Source organism: Lissotriton helveticus, chromosome 7 (assembly GCF_964261635.1).
Source record: "Lissotriton helveticus chromosome 7, aLisHel1.1, whole genome shotgun sequence".
Lineage (NCBI taxonomy): Eukaryota > Metazoa > Chordata > Amphibia > Caudata > Salamandridae > Lissotriton > Lissotriton helveticus.
The window spans coordinates 1,410,471,389-1,410,497,013 of record NC_136068.1 but is presented as its reverse complement, the minus strand read 5'-3'; the positions used below and the strand labels follow the sequence as shown (position 1 = coordinate 1,410,497,013).

At 47.3% G+C, this 25,625-nt stretch overlaps 1 protein-coding gene across 2 annotated transcripts in view; it reads left to right on the top strand.

Annotated features, from left to right (window-relative positions):
• Positions 1 to 25,413, top strand: part of ELAC2 (elaC ribonuclease Z 2) — a 397,407-nt gene extending 371,994 nt beyond the window's left edge. For both annotated transcript variants that reach the window (XM_078654722.1, XM_078654723.1), the window contains 2 exons: positions 12,198 to 12,342; positions 22,669 to 25,413. In XM_078654722.1, coding sequence (XP_078510848.1) covers positions 12,198 to 12,342; positions 22,669 to 22,914 — 391 coding nt within the window. In that variant the 3' untranslated portion in view covers positions 22,915 to 25,413. The remainder of the gene's footprint in view (positions 1 to 12,197; positions 12,343 to 22,668) is intronic.
• Positions 25,414 to 25,625: the final 212 nt, after the last annotated feature.

Sequence of the window (25,625 nt, the reverse complement as noted above, 5' to 3'; positions counted from 1 at the left end):
TTTTTCAGCGAGTAGCACGCTACTCCGGAACCCTTTAAGGGTTATTGGTGAATTAGTATAGTGAAATATGAAAGTCATTTGAGCGGTGTATATTACATTTACACTCCAATGACACAAACGCATAGCAGGAACGCCTATTTCTTTATTCAGTCCACGTCCGCATCGCGTTTTGGACGCAGCCTAATTAGGTTGATGCTTATCTGACCACTTCCCTTTACTATTGACGTACTCGCTTCCTAGGGTACCACTGTAGCGACTAAGGGTGAAGGCCCTAACAAGCCCAGTCTTCCTTAACACATTATTGGACGCACTGGATCGTTATTTTGAGACTAACTGGGAAATTGCAGCCAGTAGAGCTGTTGAGTGGGATGAGATGAAGGTGGTTGTTAGGGGACTGTGTTTGGCCACAACGGTAGGAATACGTTAGACTTTGGAAATAGACTTGGAGGAGTAGAAACTGAAAACCCTAGAACCTGCACTCTTGGACAGCCTGCTTGATGGGACCGACTGAGACACCTGGTTTGTTCGTTGTGGGACCAATTTGATAAGCCACCCATCTCATTAATTGTAGGAAACTGTACATGAAAGGGTCCACGCCTCAACCCGTGCTTGCGGTGAGAGACCACATAGGTCACGTAGCAACCACCCAGCAGACGATAAATAGGGTTTTCTTAGGTTGATTTACAGGGAGTGTGTGCCACTCTGCAAGATACGGACACCGACACCCTCTATAAATATATACAGGGACGTCGCCTGCTGTGCCTTACACCTGAAGATAGGTAGTCACTAGGGTCACTTCTTACTAAACAGGATTCATTACAGGCTGCAAAATTGCTCCAAACCGCTAATGTGCCTGGGGGCGAAGGCTTATCAGCAGAATTCTATAAGGCGTACACCGGAACCTTCCTTGATAGTCTCCTGCTGGTATATATGGAAGCCTGGGAGAGAGGAGTCCTATGCCCTCGTACTGGTTCTGAAACCTGGAATGGACCCTATGGAGGTGGGCTTATATCGTCCATTAGCTATGTTAAATGTTGATCAAAGGATTCTCAGCTGAGGGGCGTGGCTGGCAGCCGACGATGGCGGCCACAGCTTAGAGGGGCTCCCGTGTTGAGGCGGCTTCCCGCTAATATCCGACCTACTTATCCTGAGTGAGACGGTGCCTAACGGGGTGGACCGGACCCTGAGTCCTTGCGGCACCCGCCGGTGAAAATTCGAAGCGGCAACGACCTGGAAACTGCCAACACTCGTGCGGCTACGACCGGAGTGGGGAGGGGCCTTCCGACATCCTGTGAGCAGCGGAGTCGTGGGATGAGAGGATCCGGCCGGAAGTGACCTCTTGGCGGCCACGATAGACCGGAAGTGCCGGTCCCTGGAGCACACGGCCTGAATCATCCCCTGCCGGCCCGGAGTGGCAGGCGAGACCCGGCGGCATCCAGCGACAGCGGACACGGCTGAGTGGCCCCTTCCTGAGGCGGCGCAGACAACTCCAGCGGTTCACGGATCGGGACCGCCATTTTGGGCGCCGGAGGCGCATCGCACCCAGGGCTCCAGTGGAGGCAGCCTGCTCTCCAGGGCGGCGATATTGAGACCCGCTATCCTTGAAGCGCTACGTAGGAGGGAGCTGGCGGACTGACCGGTGCCTATCCTCGGCGGTGGGGGCGATGGTTGGAGGCCCCCCCCCCCCCCCGGGAGGCACCTCGGTGTAAAATAGTTGCGAGAGACAGTGCCGGCACACCTATCATTGGGACATTACGCCGAGGTGAGACGCTGAGCCGCGGCCTTGCGTCGGCTGTGCTGCGTACCCGCCTACCTCCTTGGGACACTCTGCAGGCATATAGGCTCAGCGAGCCACGTAAGCACCAACACCAGTCGGAGGGGTACCGCGTCTTGCCTCCTGCTTACAGCGGTGGGCCTGCCGGACCTAGCGTCTCTGCTGGGCTGGGGCCCTACACCTGAAGGCCAATGAGGGACATGAGGCCCACGCCCTGAATGTTTGTCTGCGCGGCAACCTCACAGATAGAAGCTGCAGTACGACAGATATCCCTCCCGGGCCCGAACACTGTTCCCCAACACCAGGCGGCACCGCCCATAAGAACACAACTATGTCCAACAGAGGCCCAAAACACAACGCTACCCAGGCCAAGCTGGATAAGTTTGCGTACGAGAGACACACTCCTCCGCCGGAGCAACGCAGAAACGCCGGAAAGACGACAGAAGCTGAGGGGACGAAAAAGGCCACGTTGGAGGACGTTCTGACGGCACTGGCCCAAGTACAGGCGACGGTGGGTACTACAGCCACAGAGGTCACCTTGATCCGGGCGGACCTCCAGAAAATGAGCGAAAGAGTCAAACAGGTTGAAGTGGTCACTAAATCCTTGGTTGGGGATGTCTCTATATTACAAACGGCGATGGAGCGGCTACAGACTGACAATAAACTACTTAGAGACACGTTGGATGACCAAGAAGGGCGCTCCCGGCGCAATAACGTACGAATTTTGGGTGTGCCCGAATCGGAAAACACAGGGGCAATGGACATCTATGTAGGAGACATGATCAAAACCAGGCTCCAGCCCAAGGGCCTTTCAAATTTCTTTTCGGTGGAACGGGCCCATAGAGTGCCAGGGGGCAAACCTCGGACAGGAGGACCGCCTAGGCCAATCTTAGCCCGGCTGTTCAACTTCAGGGACCGCGACGCCATTCTGCAGGCCGCAAGAGTAGCACCGGCCATTCAGATTCAGAACTCGAGAATAGCCTTCTTCCCGGACTACATGGCAGAGGTCGCCAGAAGGCGAAAAACGTTTCTGGAAGTGAAAAAGACTTTGCCGGAGAAGGAACTGCCGTACTCGATGATCTACCCGGCGAGGCTACGAGTGGTAGCGGACAAAAAGGTATGGCTTTTTGACTCCCCGGACGCTGCTCGGGACTGGCTGGAGGGATGGCACACCGTGGGCAGACAGAGGAGAATAAATAGATCTACCCAGGATCGAGGAGGAGGCAGCAGGCCTGCTTCACAAACGTCTGGCCGGGAAGGAGCGGAGGGCTCTCCGCCCCGTGGACTTGCAGGGGCGGGCGGAGAAGAATGACGAAGCCCCCCCCCACCCCACTGAACTCTAAGGTCGAGACGCTCGCTGACGGTTTCAGCACAGTTTCATAGCTGCATATGGACGCTGGCATGGACACCCCGGATGCACGCAGGGATGCCGCCTGCTCAGGGAGACACTCTCCCCCTTACAAGCAAGTACTCTGGTTAAGGGATGGGTAAAGCACTCTGCTCAGTTGGGGGGGGCGGGCAGTTGTAAGTCCGTTAGGCAGGGATGCAGGGAAGGGGGGGTTGGGAGGAGGGTTGTTGTTGGTTTTTTGTAGTTAGGAGTTGGAATAATATTTCACGGAATAATGTCAGGCCCCTATCTGTGTATACCCCGAAGGGGACGAGAGCATGGAGGAAATCTGCCCCGATGGGGACGTCCACCGTTCCCCTAAATAACCATGCACTCATAGCCGATGCTACGTATGCCTTCCGACACCCCATGCTACCCATAGTTCAGAATGGCTGACATACCTTTGAATGGCGGAGGCACCGCAGACACCGAGAGAACACGTCCCACCCTGAGACTCATGACATGGAATGTGAGAGGGCTGGGTGACAAAGTGAAACGGGGTTTGGTCCTAGCAGTGATTAAGAGGCAAAAGCCCACTGTAGTGCTCCTGCAAGAGACTCACTTAACAGGGGGGGCTGTTAAGGCTTTGGATAGAAGAGGATACAAAATGGTGGTCCACTCGGCATTCACGTCCGGCTCCCGTGGGACTGGAATCCTGTTACAAAAAAACGCGCTGTTCATTCCCCTGCAGACCAAGACTGATGATCAAGGTTGCTTTGCTGCCCTTCAGGGGCAGTGGGAAGGGAAATTCATCAGTCTAGTTTCAGTGTACATCCCACCGGCGCTCCACTCGATAGTACTCCCTAAACTGGGTGATTTTATCCTATCTCTCCCGGAAGGGGAAGTCATCCTCGGGGGGGGGGATTTCAATGCGGTCATAGATGCTCAACTTGACAGATTCCCGGCACCGGTCTCTGGGGGAGGGGTCCCTCGGCTCCAACAATTCTTAACGGCCATGGGCCTAGTAGATATTTGGAGGCATCTCCACCCCTCAGATCAGAAATACACTTACCATTCAGCAGTGCATGGAAGTCTGTCTAGGATCGACCACTTTCTAACGCTAGGGGAGGGGCTTCAATATGTAGACGAAATAGCGATTCACCCTAGGGGGATCTCAGATCACTCCCCACTGACTCTTACGCTTTCCTCCCAGATACCAACACGTAGGCGCATATACCTTATACAGCCTACCTACCTCAAAGTGCCCCAGATTCGCAAAGCTCTGAAAAAGGCCACGACACAATATTACTCTGAAAATGTCCGCTCGGTGGGATCTGCAGAGATCCTCTGGGAGGCATATAAAACAGTTCTGCGGGGGCAAGCTATAAATGCTATCACGGGATACAAGGAAGAGCGGTCCCGGGAACTAGCGCACCTGGAACTGACACTGCAGGACTCGACCACAGCACATGAACAACATCCCACCCCAGCTACTCTACACACGCTTACATTGCAACAGCAGATGTATACTGATCACATTCGCCTACACGTTAGGAACGACATGTCTAACACTCAGAACAGGGTCTATGAGGTGGGTGACAAGGCGGGAAGGATGTTGGCATGGCTCGATAAACGAGAAGGGAACTCAAGGGGAATCCATAGATTGAAAAATGACCGGGGAGAGGTGCATGCCAACCCGGAGCTCATTGTGGAACTGCTCGCAGACCACTTCGAACGGATATACACCCCAGAGAGTGAGGTGACGCCTGCAATGGCCAGAGAAGTGTTAGCTCCAATCGAGGTCAGTACGCTGACCCCGGAAATATCTACTGAATTGGATGCAGACATTACCGCTGAGGAAATACAACTTGCGATCAGCGCATTGAACCCGGGTAAGGCAACGGGCCCCAACGGAATACCAGTGGAATGGTACCAGACAATGCCTGAGACCCTCAGTACATATTTACTGGAAATGTATAGGGAATGCCTGGGGCGGGGTACACTTCCGCCGGATCAACGAATGGCTACGATAGTGGCCATCTCCAAGCCGGGCAAGCCACCTGAGGAGTGCTCTTCCTACCGTCCCATATCGCTGCTTAACGCAGAAACCAAAATTCTCGCCAAACTTCTAGCCCTGAGATTGATGCCCCACTTGGCATCACTTATACACCCGGACCAGTCCGGTTTCATGCCTCATCGAAACACTGCACTAAATCTACGCAGATTACATGGGGTGTTAGCTCGTGCTGAATCGATCACTACTCAGGCAGTCATCTTGGCAGTTGATGCTAGGATGGCCTTTGACCTCGTGGAGTGGGCCCACCTATTTGAAACACTGTCGCGCATGGGGTTCGGCCCCCGATTTATTGCATGGGTGCGATTGCTTTACACCAACCCCACGGCGCGGGTGGTGGCGAATGGGCATATCTCACGAGAATTCCCACTGGGCAGGGGCACACGACAGGGCTGCCCTCTGTCGCCGTTGCTGTTTGCAATCTCACTAGAACCTTTGGCCACTTTGATTAGGACGTCGCCTCGGCTTCAGGGTATTAGCTGGAAGGAGGGGTGGGAGGACCGGCTGTCTCTATATGCAGAAGATATGCTGATATACCTTACCAACCCTGACAGCGGAATCCCTGCGCTCTTACACCTCTGCGATGCCTATGGTAAGACCTCCGGCTATACGTTGAACTGGAGTAAGTCAGAGATGTACGTCCTGAAGGGGGAAACCCCGGTCCTGGCAGCGGACTGTCCTTTACGGATAGCGGGTACCTCGTTTAAATACCTGGGCATTCAGGTCACCGCGGACCCAGTGGAATTTATGTACAAAAATCTACGGCCCCACATGGACAGGCTCAAACGTGATGTGCAATTTTGGTCATGACTCCCATTGACGCTTTTAGGACGGGCAGCACTCTATAAAATGATGGCTCTGCCTAGACTCTTATATGTTCTTGAAAATACTCCCTTTCCGGTAGCCCCAGGGTTCTTCCAAAAGATATCAGCGTTGGTATCAACCCTATTATGGGGGACCCTCCCAGCACGTGTAGCCCAATCCAAATTGCATAGAGGGTGGTTTGACGGAGGTATTGCCCTTCCCAATATAAAATTATACTACTGGGCAGCACACCTTAAACCCATTAACCAATGGATCCATGCTCCGCAGACTGAACCTGCATTCCGAGCAGACAGAATGCAATTGGGCACCACCACCCTCCTGGCCCCGTTATATGAGCAACGTAAAACGCGCACACTAGTGGGCCCTACTAGACTGACGGTAACACTCTGGCACACGGCAACGGCGGCCCTGGGATGGAAGGGTAAGATCACCAAATTAACCCCGTTGTGGGACTCCCGAGTCCTTGGTAACCTGAGAATTAGCAAGGGTTTCTCGCACTGGGATACAATAGGCATTTCCACTGTGGGCGATCTATGGGACAGGGGAGGGGTCATACCCTTCGCTAGAATGCAGGAACTGTACGAACTTGATGACAGGGAACTCTATAGATACATCCAGATCCAACACGCACTGCAAACGGCCCTCCCCGCGGGAACGGACCTACCAGAGTCCTCCCCGCTGGAGGACCGCCTCCTTACTGATTTCATGTTGGAGCGAGCGACATCTTTCACATATCGCAAACTGATTAACAATCTACCGGACCCAATGCTTTCCCTGAAGGTGAAGTGGGAGGGAGACACAGAGGAGATGGATGAGCACGAATGGAATGAGGCGTTAGCTTCGCCCAAGGAAGTGGGCATCTCGGCACGACTGAGACTAGTGCAATTGAAAATTCTACACAGGGTATATTACACGAGGACAATGCTACACCGTATATCCCGAGCTCAGCACCCCTATTGCCTTCGGGGTTGTGGGGAGGAGGGAACGTTTTTCCACACCATATGGGACTGCCCCGCATACAGGAATACTGGAGACAAATAATGAGAACGATCTCACAAACATTGGAATTATCCCTAGAGCCAGAACCAAAGAGATGCCTGTTAAACGTGTGGGCACCTACAGATGTTACTAGACATGGGCGGCTTTGGGCAACGGTGGGACTGGTTGTAGCGAAGCGTGATATTGCACAGAGGTGGGGAGTGGCGGAGGTTCCAACCACGTCGGCCTGGTGTCTAAACATGGATAGAATAATGATAACCGAGAGGGCGGTGTACTCCAACCGCGCATGCCCGGGGAAATGGAATAAAATCTGGTCCAAATGGAACATTTACAGGGGGGACATCTGTGACCCTTTGCCGGAGGAGGACCTAGCGGAGTCAGATGAGGAAGAGGAGGAGGGCTGAAGTAATTTGCACCAAGGGAGGAAGGGGGACTGCGGGGAGGGATGTATAGCCACACTTCAGTGAGGGGTGGGGTCAAGGGGGACTGCGAACCTTAGCTGAGAAAGGATCCATACCTCAACACGTGTATTGTAGTTGGGGAAGATGGGAGAACTAGGAAGCGTAATACTTGAGGGTACATGGTTGCGGGGGCCACGATAACTCAGTGGTAACACTTACATGAACACATGATTATTCCTGACTGTTCTTTTAAGTTTTTGTTGTTTGCGGGGGGGGGGGGGGGGGGAAGAAAACGTAAAAATCAAAAACCTGACCTCACGAGTATAATTTTGCTTATAACACGCCATTTCTTTTTAGCAGCGGACATGATGAAGGAAAAGTTCACGAATGTTAAATAACCAGTGATCATGTCTCGTGTGTCATACAACCTGCTATAGCGGCCAGCCCACTGGGATGTAGGCATTTCGCTGTGTGAATTGAAGGTGTAATAAAGGTTTTTGTTAAAAAAAAAAAAAAGATTCTCAGCTACACACTGGTAGCGCACTTTCTGCCTTACCTGCCTCAACTGATCCACACTGATCAGTCTGGATTCACTCCCTGTTGTAATACCCTCTGCACCTTGTTAGCCTGCACACATGTCCGACACACACCCCAGCTACCAGATGACCTTTACAGCCTTGCCTTTTTAGACATAGTGTGTGTGTGTGTGTGTGTTTTATAAGGTTGGCTGGGATTATATTTAGCAGGTACTAGATGCGGTTGGGCTAGGTCACAACTACATGAAGGGGCCCAGCTACTATATGCACACCCAGTCACGAAAGTGCGGTCTGGCCACTACGTGTCAGCGGATATCCTACTTTGGCCTTGATCACGTCAAGGGTGCCTATTGTCACCCTTGCTTTTTCCTCTAGCAATGGAGCCGCTTGTGTGCCGCCTCCATAGTGTCCTTCGAAAGTGGGGTATCCTCTTTGCCAATACTGAACATATCCTTTCATTGTATGCCAGCGACCCAATGCTCTACCTCAGTCAGCTCAATATATCGGTACCGATCTTACTACACGCAATCTGGGATCTGGTGAGCATTCAAACCGTTTATCGATAACGCTAAGTCAGCCCTGTTCCGATAAACCTTTTGGGCAGATTACTGGCCACACAGTTGCCTGTCACTGAAAAGAAGCCCACAACTTAAATCAAGTGAGGGTAGTACTTAATCTCCTCCCTTCAATAGATTTTTGGGAACTCACTGCGGTTATACCTCATGGGTAAAAATCACCCTTATCAAAATGGTAGTGCTGCCTTGATGTAAATGTCAAAATGTAAATGTCATGGTACTTATAGAGCGCACTGTCACCAGACGGTCACCTTGCGGTGTCGCCTATTCGGCTTCCTGACGCTGATACTCATACCGCTGTGGAACCCCTCCTGGCTTTCCCTGTGAAGTGTCCACTCCTGGGCGAAGCCAGGCATTCTTAGCGCTGTTGGGGCCGGTGTGGAGGCTAAGCAAGCTATTGGCCAGAGTTGCAGCGTTGGGCCCGTGATTAGAATAGGCACCAAGGCGAGAATTAACAGGTCCGAGGAAATTGAGCCCGAGACCCCGCCGAGGCGGGAATCGAACCCTGGTCCCTGGCCAGAACTCTGCATCAGGGTCTGCCGCTCTAACCGTTGAGCCACACTCCTCCACTCCTTGATGCATGTATATACTGCAGGGAACCATGTATGTGGCTCAGCACCTGTTTTTTAAAGATCTGGATTGCCTCTTGGTGCAACTCCTTTGGGTGAGGAAGAGCTTCAAGACTGGGTTGGCTACCCTGAAGTGTGAATGGAGAAAGGGGGCATGGAAGTTCCTTGACTGAAGCTGTACTACCCAGCAATCCACCTGCCGTTAATTGATTTGGCAAGGATGAGAATTATGAGCTGTCCCTTTTTGCAGGCCCTCATGATGGCTATCAACTTGGAGCTCTGCTGATGAGGGGCAACTGTGTCCCAGTCTGTCGCATGTGATGTGGCTGTTGCCTCTACTTTGCGAAAGACCGTTCAGGGGGTGCTGTGTCGGGCACCTTTTGCTCCAGATCTGGATTTGTGGATCGTGTCCCTTCCCAGTCCATGTCGACAGATGAAAGGAGGGTGGCTGCCTTATGCTCTCTGATTTGTACTCAAATGGCTGTTCTTTAACTATACAAGAGTCCTTTGGACTAGGACATTTCTTGCACTATGCCAAGATTGCAGCTTCTGCCAGGCAGGTGTGGCCCTCATTCCCTGAGGCCACACAAACTATGGTTACCATACTTTCGCAAGCTATAGGCCGTCAACATATAATACATTTATACCGGGCAGTCCGGGCAAATAGTTACACCGAGCTGTCAAGAGTCCACTTGGCAACAGGCCTGCAAAGACCCACTGACTGGACCAAAATTCATGAGGCGGTACGTGGGGCTCTATTATCTCTTGATTCAAACTTAAGCAGATAAGGTGTAGGTCGTTATATTGTATGTCTCTGAGTAGGTCGCAAGATGTATAACCTGTTAGGTCCTGTGAATGCACTAGGTGCAGATACGTAAAAGCTGATCGTAATCCTATTGTGTGGCGGTGTTTTGTCATCGTGATTTATTGGACAGAGGTTCTATCCCACATCAAATCCATTATGGTAAGGTTGATCCCTCATACCTTTAAACAGTGTCCACTGGGCCTAAACCCAGACAACCCCAAAATGAAATTGAGCAGACCGTTTGAGAACCTAGGCCTTGTGGTGGCCAAGAGACGTAATGCAATAGCCTGGTTGATCTCAAGACCCCCTACAATACAGACCTGTAGAAGCGACTTGTTGGAATGGGTGGGAGCAGAAGCAGTGCTTGTGCGGTGAACAGGACAGGATGACAAATTGACTGATGATCTCACCTCCCTGCGGACGTCGAAGCAAACTCTGACGGAGGCATGCCCCACTGACTCAGTCTAATACTACGCACTAAGTTTGACAGACCCTGCAGAGGGCATATGTACCTACTTACTTACTGAAAGGCTATCCTGGTGATGGCACAATCAGTGCTGCGTCGCACCATTAGCCAGTGCAGTACCTGCCCTGAGTATGTGGTGTTTCTCACAGTTGCAACACCTCAACCAATCAAGTAAGCCCCACTTCCTAGCATGGGTAGGAACGGCGCGTGTGCTTTCACATTGTATTACAGTTTGAAAGCGCCCAGAGTCCTATGGCCACGAAAAGAGAATCGGCAAAAACCAGGAGGAGAAAAAACAAAACATTTAGGGAAATCACCCAAGAAGGGCCATGTCCCACACTCTTGTTCTCAAGTGGCTCTCTTCCTTTGTAACTAATAGGCATTAATACATTTAAATGGACTACTTTTAGTACCCTCTAGTCCTATGCCATTTATAAATTCCAGCAGTGCTCCAGTAATAGCCCCTGTGATTGCTAATCTGTACACAGTGCCCCTAGGTGGCGTTGTCAAGTATCACTTCACCCCATAGCAGGATGCTGATATGCATCTATATCTCAAGGTATTGTCCAGTGGCAACTGACATGCTCTTTCTGGACGGGGAAACATCCTTAACAACAAAGATTTTATAACGACTTACCTGAACAACGAAGCTGGAACCACGACTTTCAAAAACCACGAATTTCCTTAAGCATGGCTTCCCTAAACCTCGAGTCTCTCCACTACCCTCCGCTCCTGTATAACTTCACTCCTCAGAATTAAGGGATTAAGGGAAAATAAGGGGAGGGGGGGTCCCCCCCCCACAAAAAAGGATAAATTAAAAAAGAGCTAATGGTATGCCTTATCAATGCATACTAACATAGTACATTTAGATCCGTCTTTTTTTTACGAGTGTTTCACGGAAGAAGTATTGTTATTACAATAGTGCCATCTAATGGCCAAACACGAGATGTTTCAGTTTGTGGTTTAGGAAGTCGTGCTAAAAAAGGTAGTGGTTAAGAATAACTCGCGGTTAGGCTTTCGTGGTTAAGGAAGTCGTGATTTAGGCAGTAGTTGTTTAGACATACAACCTTTCTGGATACCATTCAGTCCTGATTTGTGTTCTCTGTGAAGCTAAATCCTATCAAAACTGTATTCAGTCTCATAGGTTTTGGCAAGAACCAGTAATAGAACATGTTGTGGCCATGAACTGCTATGCTCAAACTTTTTAACATTGCAAGTGGTCCGTTGCGTCTGTACGAAACCGTTTTCAATGTGAGAAGTGGCCGTGGGTGAATTACCAATGATTCACGGAAGCCTCCATCAAAGCACGCTCCTCTGAGATTCCCGTGTTTTTCCCGACTTCACATTGCCAAATCCTCTTTCACTATGAGGGAGCTCTCCGTGAGCCAGCCTGCCTGTCATGCCCCCATTGAGCCTTGCCCTGACGTTGGACAAAGATTGTCTTCACATTCTGTGTGTTCCCTTAGCCACTCTCAATTTCTAATTCTGTCAGACTTGCCCTCATTCCTCTTAATGTCACCATATGTATCATTTATGAACTTCGCCCCCTGCTGGCAGATCTCCCTGCGGACCACGACTAGAGATTTTTTACTTCATAGTGTGTGCATTACAAACAAAATAACCTTTAACCCCTTTTCTCTCCTGTTCCCTGCTGTCCTTAGAGGAAACCTTAGTGTGATACGTTCTAAACAAACTGAAATCACAAGATGTCCACATTTGGAACAGAGCACAAAGTAGAAATAGAAAGGCAAAACGCCTGCCTGCAATGTACTTTTCTCACTTTTTATCAATGTTTATTTTCACTCAGATTGCTTTACCTAATACAATGAATTACTTATATTCACAGTACAACATCTCAAGCGATCAACGTCGGTATGAATATGAATGCAGAATTCATCATGTTAAATCACTTCAGTCAGAGATATGCCAAAATTCCCCTGTTTAATTCTGACTTCAATGAAAAAGTTGGGATTGCTTTCGATCATATGAGGGTAAGTAGTAAAATCCCCATTCTCAACTTACAGCCATAGCAGGATATCCTTTATGATTATTTATCAACAAACTTTCTGTTGCCTTACAAATTTATTTTATTCTTCTTGACCTTACTGTGGTAGGTCTTGCATATTCAGATTGAAGTTTAACATCATGTACATCTTATAGGTTTTAGTTCATGGCATTGACAGGTGGGTATGGGTGCGGGGCTTGGCTGGTGGTGGCATTAGCTGCAAACTTTATTTTATATGACAAGTTTGTGAAATTGCAGGTATACTTTTAAAGAGTATTGTTTTGGTACAGTAGGGTACTCCTTCTGAGGATTGTGATTCTTTTTCCTAATTACTTCCGTCTGTGGAAGATTAGTAAGGATAAGGCAGAGCGATCAGTCATATATGGGTCAGGCCACAGACCTATAGTTCTAAAGCGAAGTAGGCTTTTAGGGATCTACTAGGATCATTTATGTTGATAGGGCCATCATTTACTCTCCAAAGCTGGTCTCAGACATTCAGTGCCAGTTGCCTGCTAGCAGTCATCTAATGAGTGGCAGCTCTGCAAAGGGGCCATTAATGGTAAATTTTCAGATCTCATTGTCCTTGATTCGCCTGCACTAGTCCCAAAGCAACCCTTTGAACATAACACACAACGCCAAAGGTAACACAGATGACATATGTCATATGTGCACTGTATAGGCACAAGAGACGTTCTATGAACATTTCTGCTGCCTGCCCTGTTGTGTTCCGATATAGAGGTTTGCTTTCATAGCTGCAAAAGCATTTTTATTCTCTTGTTGGCCAAGTTTTACTTTTCTACGGTCAGGGGTTTTCTGACTGTGCAGTAGGGCGAGCTGTCAAACTTGCTAAGAAATGGGTATGCCCATAGGGTGGGTCCTCTGCACACTGTGCCACAGGATTCAAGCTATACCTCAATTACAAGGCCCGAGCAGGATGAAACGGTCTTGGCATGCTTGTTTTCCATCTAGAGGAGCTGTTCAGACTAGGCGGTTCCTAGTGGAGCTGATCATTGCTTATCTGGTCCTAATTATTGAGCATGCAACACATTTCAGATACCTGGCCTGAATGTTCTAGTAGAGGTGGCCTTTTCCATTGCTCTTTTAAATTACATTTGATGATTAGCAATTGTTTCTACTAGTTTAGACCCTTCTTAGAAACTTCAGTTTCTTGGAATTTCCATTGTCATTTTAAGTTTTATTCTGTACTGCTGACAGGGTTACCCCAGCAGTTCCTATTAATTATTGTAACCTAACGGCAACTGAAAAAAAAGCGGTCTGTATGTACGTGCCAGAGAACCCCTCTTTTCCAAGTGCTCCTCTTTTTGCCAAATTCAAACGTTGTTTATCTACTTAGTTTGGTCAATCAATTCAAAATGTTGGTTTTTTTCTTTTTTGCCATCAATTTCATGACTAACCTTTTGTTTGTACCACCAATCAATCGTCCTAGTGTCCCGTTTCTTCATCCTTTTTCCCACAAGGTATTTTTTAGAAAGTTAATGTTCGAGGCATATAAGCTGAAGATCCTACACTTTGCATTAGATTGCCACCTGGTGTTGGGCTTGGATGATTGCATGTTATGTTATGTTATGTTATATATGTTATGTTATATATTTATTTCTATAGCGCACGGCTACTCCGAGGAGTGTCCTGGCGCTTTATCGAGGCAGCTCAGAGTAAAAAACATAACATTCAGCAAACAGCAAACAAGGAAAAGAGAAAAACAGGGATCCTAAAGGTTAAAAAGCCAAGTCTTCAGGCTTTTCCTAAACAGGAGCAGATTCGGGGAGGACCGTAACGCCAGAGGCAAGGAGTTCCACAACTGAGGGGCCCTCAAACTAAAGGAGCGTCCCCCAGTAAGTGCCTTCCTCACTCGAGGCACCACAGCCAGAAACAAAGACTCTGACCGCAGAGATCTAGTTGGACGGTAGAAGGCCAGCCTGCGTTGTAGGTACTTTGCCCCCGCGCCAAATAGCGCTTTATGCGCCAAGGTCAAAACCTTGAACATGACCCGCTTCCTAATGGGCAGCCAATGAAGCGACTGCACCAAACCGGAGGCTCTCACTCGTCTGTGAAGGCCGAAAATGGCGCGGGCTGCGGAATTCGGCACAACCTGCAGCCGCTGGACAAGATACTCCGGAAGACCTATATACAGGACGTTCGCATAGTCCAGTCTGGAGCCCACTAAGGCTTGCACAGTAATCTTTCGATGCTCTTCTGTGAGCAAAGGTAGGAACTTCCGGAGCATCTTGAGTATCCCAAAGCAGGTGCCCGTCAGGCCCTGAATATGTGGAATCAGCGACAGGCTATTGTCCATCTTTGCTCCCAGGTTTTTAGCCACCACCGATGCCTGGGCAGGGGGACACATATCCATGGGCCACCACGCCCGCCAGTCGGGGTCGAGGGAGCGCCAAAGAACAACACCTCCGATTTGTTGGAATTGGCCTTGAGGCTGTTCGACTGAAACCAGTTAAAGACCAGCTCCAAACACCCCCGAATATTCTCCCCATCAAAGGCCTGATCCTTCCCACACGCAAAAAGCAATTGCGTGTCATCCGCGTAGGACACGATCCGGGCCCCAAAAGACTCCACCAGTGCCGCCAAAGGTGTCATAAAGATGTTAAAGAGAGTCGGGCTCAACACAGAACCCTGCGGAACACCGACTCCCAATGGCGGCATCTCGGCGGAGCTCGGAGAGGCCCAGACCGTTTGTTGGCGGCCCTCAAGGAAAGATGTAAACCAATTGAACACCGTCCCCCTCAGACCGATGTCATAAAGTCTGGCGAGGAGCACCTCATGGGGGACGGTGTCAAAGGCCGCCGACAGATCAAGCATGACCAGCATGGCCCTGCCTCCAGCATCCAGTGTCTCCCTAATGATCTGACACCTCCAACAGTGCCGTCTCCGTACTTAAATTAGGGCGGAAACCGGACTGCGAAGGGTGAAGCAGATCACTGGATTCTAAAAAGCTGGAGAGGACGCCATGCACATGCTTCTCCGTGATCTTAGCCAACGCCGGGAGAAGGGAGATCGGCCTATAATTGGCCAAAACCTCAGGGTCCGAACCGGACTTCTTGAGGAGGGGGATCACCATAGCCCTTTTCCATGGCGACGGGACCTTCCCCTCACTAAGAGACAAATTCACAAGTGGGTTGACCAGTGGGTTGACCACGATAGCCATCTTAGCCAAAAATTTGGCCGGACAGGGGTCTAGGGGCGAACCCGATTTAAGAGTGGCCAAGAGCCCTAGGGAGGCATCAATAGAAATAGAAGGGAACTGCGAGAACCGCAGCCTGCGCGGGCAACCGCGCCGGTCCCGACACCAAACTAGCACCCGCCCCAGCAGGCACAACTGTGAAAGAGTCCTGGATAGACTTAATCTTATCCATGAAGAATTTGGCCAAATCACAGACCCACAACTCAGATGGAACCCCTTGGGGCAAGTTAGATCTGGGGGCCATAAACTCCCTGACCACAGTGAAGATCTCTTTACACGAGTTGGAGGCAGCATCAATCCTCCTAGCCAGATAATCTCTTTTCTCCCGGAGAATATCCCGATGGTATGCTTTAACCATAGACTTATAGGCCAGTCTAGCCTCCAGATCATAGTGTAGGCGCCATGCCCTGTCCGCCACCTTACACTGGCGGCGAGTAGCCTACAGTGCCTCAGTGAACCACGGGGCCGAAACCCTCTTAGCCGTGTCCCGCAGGGCCATTGGAGGGGCCAGATCATTCAGCCTCTCCGTCAACCATCCCTGCAGGGACTCGACGTCCTGCTCTAAATCGCCTATAAGAGGGCACGGATGGTCCACAGCGGCCTGGGCTAGCATGTTGTTGTCGTCTTGGAAGAAGTCTTTGTAGTCACGATATAGGTGACTCCTCCCTAGGACGATAGTGCGCATCGGCTCCATTCTTAGATTGTTTTTTTCCACCACTCGGTTCGGATGCAACTTTTCCACTCCGGTTCGAAATCTACTTTCCAAGGACTTCGTGCAAAACTTTATAAAACAACTTTCGACATCAATATCCATAATCTAAACTTCATCAGTTCGATTCCGGTCGTCGATGCGGGCTGTTGGGCCTACCCACGTGGTGAGGCCTACAACTCATGGAAAGAACACCATTCAAAAAATGCCCCGTGTGTGGAGCAAAATTTCCACGCAGCGACCATCAAGAGGTGTTTAACCTGTGCTTATCACCAGAACACGACGAGTCGAGCTGCACGGCTTGTGCGTCTTTTCGATCCAAGAAGACCATTCGAGATTGGAGGGCCTGTCGACACGAAATGCAGAGATCAGCACTGGAACCGGTGGATATCTTGGACGAAGGTCCATGTGTCCCTGAGGAAGATTCCGATCTCCAAATTGTATCTGAGGCAGACGACTCCGATGGCTCCATACCATCAGGTCAACGCATGAGTACGACTGCCCCTACCCCAGCCCCAACACCAAAGGCAAAGGTCAAAACTTCGCCTTTGGGGCCCAGTTGAGACCGAAACAATGCTTCGAAAGCCAAGCCATCGAGCCTTCCGGTAGCTCCATACCAAGCAAACCGCACGTGCCGATACTACCAGCTCCCTCCGCACCGAAACCGAAAGAAGTACCGGTTCCGAAAAACACTCAGAAACCGTCGACTCCCAAGGATAAGACGGCTCCAAAACCAATAAAGTCTGTTTCCGATGCTTCCAAGCCGACCAACAGCTTCCAGCCCAAAATCTTCGGTGCCGAAACCTACAAAGCCTGCTTCCGATGCCTCCAAGCCCTTGAACCAGGCCTCGACTCCGAAAACATTCCCTTCGGTGCCGAAAACTACGCCAAAGGATTCTACAACAACTCCTAAGGCTAAATACAAGAAGAAACCAGGCCCGGAGCCGAAAAAATCCGCACCAAAAGCGATTCCTCAAGAAGAGCATTTTCAACCTGATCCTTTGCAAAAAAGGATATACATAGATCCAAAAACAGGACATGTTTCCACTATGCCACATAAAAAGAGGAAGCTAGACACAGCACCTTCAACTCCAGTGCCTGTCAAGAAGGACTCTGCTACATCACCTATGCACCCTTCTTCTCCTGTACCTCCTCTTTCACCTCCTATTCCTTTTAACATTTCACCTAAGTTCACCTGCTCATTCACCACAAAATTCTCCACCTCAATCTTCACCTCCACAAACACCTCCACAGAATAATGATGAGTATAACATAGGGGATGGGAGAGACCCAGATGAACCCTTTCCATACCCTAGTGATGCACCAGACTGGGAATATCCAAGCCCACAAGATATACCGGATATCCCTGACCCACATACATATCCATCCAAACCATCTCCTCCTGAAGATAATATTGGGTTTGGACATCTACTCAATAGGGCTGCCATCTATCATAATGTAACAATGCACTCAAATGAGGCAGAAGAAGATTTTTTGTTAGACACTCACAAAAGTCTGTTCAAATATTACCCATGATTAAAGGGGTCATTAAGCATGCCCCAGAAGTGTTTAAAGATCCTGTACGAGCTAGGATCATAAACCCAAGAATAGAAAAAAGTACAGGTCCGCTCCTGGGGATCCTGCTTACATTAAAGGACAGCTACCCTTAGATTCCCTAGTCGTTACCAACACTAGAAAAAGAACAAATTCAGACATCAGGTGAGGCACCACCTCCTGATAAGGAATCAAAAATAATAGATGCTTCAGGCAAAAGGATAGCTGCACAAGCTAGCAATACATGGCAAATAGCTAACACACAAACCCTCCTCGCAAGATACGACAGGGCTCATTATGACCAGTTAGAAACCCTTTTACAACATCTACCTGACCAATATAAGGCACAGGCAAATTACCTTATACAAGAGGGTAAAATAATTTCAAATGCCTCAATCAAGTGCGCTCTTGATGTAGCAGACACTGCATCTAGAGCAATAAACACTAGTGTCCTCCTTAGAAGACATGCGTGGCTACGCATTTCATGGTATAAGCAAGAGGTGCAAACAACCATCTTAAATCAACCATTCAACCAACAACAATTGTTTGGTCCAAAGGTAGACGTAGCACTTGAGAAAATGAAAAAGGACACTGATACAGCAAAATCTATGGGAGCTCTGCAGTCCACTCAAGCAAGAGGCTCTTTTACAGAGGAGGCTCCAAACAAACTGGAGCAGACAATTCAACTTCCTTTAAAAAAACAGTACACAAACATCCTCCAATAGAGGATATTTTAGAGGAGGCTACAGAGGTAATAACAATAAGGGAAGAGGTTGAGGTAATAACAATCGATCATCTTCCACAACTAAACAGTGACTTACTTCAGCTCCCCCAACAGCATCCCACTCCTGTAGGGGGGAGATTAGCACAGTTCCTACCTGTCTGGAATTCCATCACAACAGACAAGTGGGTAAGACAGATTATCCAGTATGGTTACTGCCTAGAGCTTACGGCTATCCCTCCAAATATACCACCCAAAACAGCGTCCAATGTCCACAGAACATCTAACGCTGCTCCAACAAGAGGTTCTCTCATTGCTGCAAAAAGATGCAATAGAGTTAGTTCCATTGCAACATCAAGGAACAGGGGTCTACTCACTCTTCTTCCTAATACCCAAAAAGGATGGGACACTAAGACCAATTCTAGATTTAAGGCCTCTCAATCTGTATATACACTCAGATCACTTTACAAGTGCTCCCATTATTGCAACAAGGAGATTTCCTCACTACACTAGACCTTACTTTCGCATTCCCATACATCCTTCTCACAGGAAGTATCTCAGGGTTGTGCTAGAAGGACAACACTATCAGTTCAAAGTCCTTCCATTCAGGGTCACAACTGCACCACAAGTGTTCACAAAGTGCCTAGCAGTAGTAGCAGCACATCTCAGAAGACAACATATCCATGTCCTCCCATACTTAGACGATTGGCTCATAAAAGCCAAGTCATTCAACCAGTGTGTTCAACACACATCTCAAACAATTCAGACACTGCACAACTTGGGGTTTACAGTAAACCACACCAAGTCACATCTACAGCCCTCTCATGTACATCAATACCTAGGGGCTACCATAAACACAAATACAGCTCTAGCTTATCCTAGTCCAGCCAGGATACAGAGCATTCAAGCCTTAGTCACAAGGTTTCAAAACCAACACTCTCTCCCAGCCAGAGAGTTTGTGCAATTAATAGGCATGATGGCATCTTGCATTTTTATTGTACCATATGCAAGACTGCAAACGCGCCCATTGCAGGAATGTCTAGCACATCAGTGGAATCAGGCACAAGGACAACTGACAAACCTGGTGTTGGTGGACAGCCGCACGCATCACTCTCTGCAGTGGTGGAACACCAAAAACTTGTCCAGAAGGCGGCTGTTCCTCGAGCCTGTTCCACAGATAGTACTGACAACAGACGCATCCCTGACAGGATGGGGAGCACATCTGCTCCACCACACAACTCAGGGAAGATGGACCGCTCAACAAAAGGCGCTTCACATCAATCACCTAGAGTTGCTTGCGATTTTCCTAGCACTAAAGTCCTTCCAAGTGCACATACAGAACAAAGCTGTCTTTATCCGGACGGAGAACATGACAGCCATGTTCTACATACAAAAACAAGGAGGCACACATTCCCTGCAGCTGTCACAGCTTGAACAAAACATTTGGAGATGGGCCATTCCACAAAAGATATATCTGCTTGCAGAACACCTTCCAGGAGTTCACAATCAAATAGCAGATCTGTTAAGTCGACAGACGCAACAGATTCACGAATGGGAACTACATCGGCAAGTTCTTCAACCATTCTTTCACAAGTGGGGTCATCCAGACATAGACCTGTTTGCCACACACGAAAACGCAAAATGCCCAACCTTCGCCACCAGGTTTCCACACCCGCTGTCCAAGGGTAATGAAATATGGATGAACTGGTCAGGCAGATTTGCGTACGCTTTTCCGCCAATCCCACTAATACCACTAGTAGTACGCAAGCTCAGACAACCGTCTCTCAAACTGATCCTGGTAGCTCCCACATGGGCACGCCAACCGTGGTTCACCACACTACTGGAACTCTCTTGTTCCACACCAAAGACTGTCTCTGACACCATCTATGCTAACGCAGAACCATGCAGACATCAGGCATCCAGATCCAAGTCAACTGAATCTGGCGATCTGGCTCCTGTAGTCTTAGAGTTTGGTTACCTTAACCTGCCACCAGACTGTATAAATATCATTGAAGAAGCCAGAAGACCTACTACTAGAGCTTGCTATGCTGCTAAATGGAAGAGATTTGCCATTTACTGCATTAATAATCAAATTGATCCTTTAGATGCTTCCATCCAAAATATTATCTGTTACCTTCTCCATTTACAAAGATGTAATCTAGCATATGCATCTATACGTTTACATCTTGCAGCCGTTGCGGCATATCTACAAAACAGACAACATATGTTATTTAGAGTACCGGCAATAAAAGCTTTTATGGAAGGATTGAAAAGAATCATTCCTCCCAGGTTACCACCCTCTCCAGTGTGGAACCTAAACATTGTTCTTACCAGGCTCATGGGGCCCCCTTTTCAACCTTGACATAAGTGTGAACTGCAATTGCTCACATGGAAAACCGCTTTCCTTATTGCTATTACCTCTCTTAGGAGAGTTAGTGAGATTCAAGCTTTCACTATACAAGAACCATTTTTACAATTACACCGTAATAAAGTGGTTCTAAGGACTAATCCTAAATTCCTTCCTAAAGTAATTACTCCTTTTCATCTAAACCAATCGGTAGAGTTACCAGTGTTTTTTCAAAACCCAGACTCTGTAGCAGAGAGAGCTCTACACACACTAGATGTAAAAAGTACTCTTCTCTATTACGTAGATAGGACCAAATTCTTTCGCAAAACAAAGCAACTATTTGTAGCTTTCTCTCCACCACATAAAGGCAACCCCATTTCAAAATCAGGAATTGCAAGGTGGATTGTTAAATGTATGCAAATATGCTATCACAAGGCAAAACACACATTAACAGTTCCTCCTAGAGTGAACTCCACACGCAAACTAGGAGCCTCCATGGCTTTCTTAGGGAACATTCCCCTATAAGACATCTGAAAGGCAGCAACATGGTCTACAACACACACCTTCACTAAACACTATTGTGTTAATGTGCAAGCTAAGCAGCAAGCTGCAGTAGTAGGCCAAGCTGTCCTCAAAACTCTTTCAAACTACTGCAACGGATACAGGTGACCACCGCTAGGGGAGACACTGCTGCACAATCAATGCTAAATGTAGGATCTGCAGCTCATATGCCTCGATCGGAAAATTCTACTTACCCTCCCGCCTCCCCGGGCCCAGTATCTGATCCAGTTTTTATCTTAATTAGATATACACGCATGGACATCCCTTTGTTATTTCTACTAACTCCATCATTTCCCATCATGGCAAAAAACAAGGATGGAGCCGATGCCCATGCGCACTATCGTTCAAGGGAGGAGTCACCTATCTGGTGACTACAAAGACTTCTTCCAAGACGACAACAACATGCAATCATCCGAGCCCAACACCAGGTGGCGATCTAATGCAAAGTGTAGGAATCTTCAGCTCTACATGCCAAGTACAGATGCATACTAGTAAGTAGCATTTTCCTTTCTTTTTTTTGGTGGAAAGCTTGCAATGCCCTTCAGGTATTGTGTTTTTAAATGTTTGACTTCTGTAGACATTCACCCCCTCCCCCCACTGAATCATTCCTGGAATCCGGGGAGCCCTACTGAGTCATTATAGTAAGCCGGTAGCCTCAGGCCTAAGCAATTGCACAAAAACAATACACAAAAATATAGAAATAAGTATATACCAAACAAATGCTGAAATACTTTTTTAATTCCCTTTATCTAGAAAAAGGTTTTCATATTTTTAATTTTGGCTAGTTATTTCTATATTCTTTATTCATTCTAATTTATTAATGGTAATATTTAATGTTGTAAAACCGTCCCGGACACTGGGAGTAGGCTTCGCGGGACCCCCCAGGGGGTTCTCAGACCGCAGGTTAAGAACCACTGACCTAAGGAAAAGGGCATGTAAGGTTTCATTTATACACACACTGGCATTCGGTTAGTTGATGCCAGTTGACGAAATGACTCATTTTAAACCCAGGTGAGGATATCGCCTCTCAATCTTGAACATGCGTTTGTATGCGTTTAGGAAAAACCATTGCTATCAGTTTGCTAGTGTTACTTCATTGTAGGCAATGGGAAAATGCAGGGCGGAAGTGGTATTTTCTAATGAAAAATGCGTGTAAGTGGCTGAAGGAAGGCTAACTATGGATTGTTTCTTTTGATTTCACTTCAGATTCGTATTGATGACTTCGGGGTCATTCCTAAATTGACTACCCCACTGAAAGCCTTGTTTGCAGAGGAAATTGAGGAAATGGAAGAGAGGCGAGATAAGCGGGAGCTGCGTCAGGTGAAAGAGGCTCTACTTGCACTTCAAAAAATGAATGGAGCAGAAGAAGCTGACAGTAGTGTGCCTGGTGGTAAAAAAAGAGAACTTGAAGAATCCCCAGACCTGGAAAGCAAGAAGCTAAAGACAAATTGACTGATACTCTTTTGAGTACATTGACAACCTGTTAACCTGTTCAGGGCTTTTGCAGATGTGAGATGCATCTTGAAGATTGCGGATACTGACGAGTAGCTTCTCTGCTGGGATCAGGTTCTTGATGCCCTATCGGTCTGGAGTAAGCTCCAGTGGTGTATGTTAAGTATTTGTGGCTTCAGGAGAAGGAGTTTCAGGAATTGTAATCAACTACTGGAATTAATTAATGGTTTTTGGCTAATGGAGCTCTCAGCTGGTAACAAGGTGATTTGTGAAATACAAACGATAACGCCCAAACCTAACCCATGACTGGCAATGAAATGAATTAAACATTAAATTGTCCCTCTCCTGTTAAAATAATTTGTATTGAGCCGTCCAAAGTTTTCATTGAAACATGTTGCTACATTGTTTTAGTTTGGCTCTATATGGAGTAAGAAATTTTAATTCCCACGCACAGTGATTGATAATTCATTGCATAACAGTAATTTCCATTTTGCCATGGTATATCTTTTCTTTGCACTTTAGAAATTGTGCAGAATCTAATAAGGAAATGGTAAACGTTTTACGTAATGACTACATTCCCCTGCATCGTTTACAGATGAGTTGTGCATTTTCTGTGGAGGGAGTCCCTTGAGGATGCAATATTTGCCACCTGAGTCTTCCACCTATTTACAGTTTTCAATCTCTGCAAATGATTTCCTCTATCTACTGGAGGTTGAGAATTTTGCCAGCAACTGCTTTCTTTATTATGCACAGTGGGACCGATAGTTCTAGTTATCAGACTTGCTACTTTATAGTCAGGCCCATCCTTTGTGATTTCTGACTTGTGTAGAAAGGCTGATGTGGAGTGCAGCCACACCTTTCTCGCTACCTGAGAAGTCTCCTCCGTATAGCCTGACTCGTGTACTAACACTGCATGGTGGCTGGGGGCTCTCGCTGGAAGTCCTAAATGTTATAGTGCAGTTTTACTGCCCTAAAACCCTTGAGGGTGGATCAGCATTCTGACCGGTCTAAATATTAAAACTTTTCACTGTTTAATTGGTTATTTTTCCATATTTGTGTTGATCAGAAGTGAGTTATTACTTTAAAGGTCCTGACACATCACTTTTACCAGGTTGACAACCCATTCTTTTCTTGTCCTCATGTAATTCCAGTAGGGTTCGAGGTCGACTTTTAGTTGATGTTGGGCAAAATCCGCTCCTGGACTGTTGAAATAGTTTTTTTTTTTTGTTTTTTTTTGGAAGGGGTTGATCCAAATATTATCTTAAGCATTTTCTCTTCTATAAGCAGACTCTGTGTTTCATATTGACCAGGCCAGTCAGCTTGTAACCAGCTTTGCATTTCCTTTATTATCAGCAGCCGAGTAAAAGCTTCATTGATTTGCTAATAGAACTCTCCGTTCCTAGAGTATTTTTTCCTCTGTGATGATCTCGTGGTAAATAACAAGTCCTCTGAATATCTAAGGAAGGAGGCACTTATTGCCAAGTACACAAACTTAATGTGAATCATGACCTCCACTGAAGCTTGCTGCTTCATGCAATAATGACACTTTGATTCATAATCACAAATAGAGATTATTTCATTACGGATCGGGCAGCCATATTTGCTATGCGAAGCAGACACGTGGCTTTTCCTTTACACCATAACAAAGATCCTCCTTCTCACCAGTGCTCTGACTCCGGTCGTATTGGACTTGCATTGCTGCATAATCGTTTTGATTATGGTGCTAACGTTTCAGAGCATCATCTGGCCTCTCTATCCAAAATACTAGGGAATACTTTGGAGACCTAAAAGAGATGGAAATGTTAAATATTGGTGATCACTTATTTTGTGGTAGCGCAGTTTCTCGGTCATGCCACATTTCTTTTGGTAGATGTATCATAGGAACCCTCCTCCCATCATGGGAGTAAATGCTTGATTCCAGTTAATTTACGATTAGATTAAATAATGAGGATGGGATGGCAGTGTCAATGGCGTCCTAGGTGCTAGACATAACTCACTGTAATTCTTATTGTGCCACAAAAGCTTTGTCGCAACCTGTGGCGACACTTGCCACCCATTTATTTATATGGAACAGTAACCAGGTGTCACTCTGGCTTTTAGAGATACTTACCAGATGAATCCTCTTTTTGAAACTATCACAAACCGAAAAAGAATTTGTTTTTATCCTTCTGTTTTTTTAAGCATCATCTTGTCCAAATCTTTTGAAAGTGTTCGTTTCTATAAAAGATCATACCACCCCAAGTCAGATTTTCAGTTTTAAAATTCAAATCTCTTATTTAGATTAGTTATTTAATTCTGCTAATGTTATATGTTCTGTATACTTTGGAAAGTTTTATCTTTGACATGACAGCACCTGAATATTGAAGTGATGAATTTTGCTTCACTACAAAATACAAATGTGTAAATATTAGTTAAAATAATTTATTTTATGAATTGAAACACATGGTCCATTTTCGAGTTAATACCAAGGTGCTGCATTAAATACATATTTGCTTTAAACGGCGTGTTGGTTTATTTTGTACAATTTTTTACTTCTTACTAGTTTGCCTCCTTTTTTGCTGTATCTTTTTGTTGGCCGTAGCACGTTGAGCACTTTAGCACTGGTCAGCAGTAGTAAAGTGCATTTGCTTCTCCCTAAACATGGTAACATTAGTGTATACACAAATGACATATTTAAGTTACTTGTAGGTCCCTTGTAAAGTGGCATACCA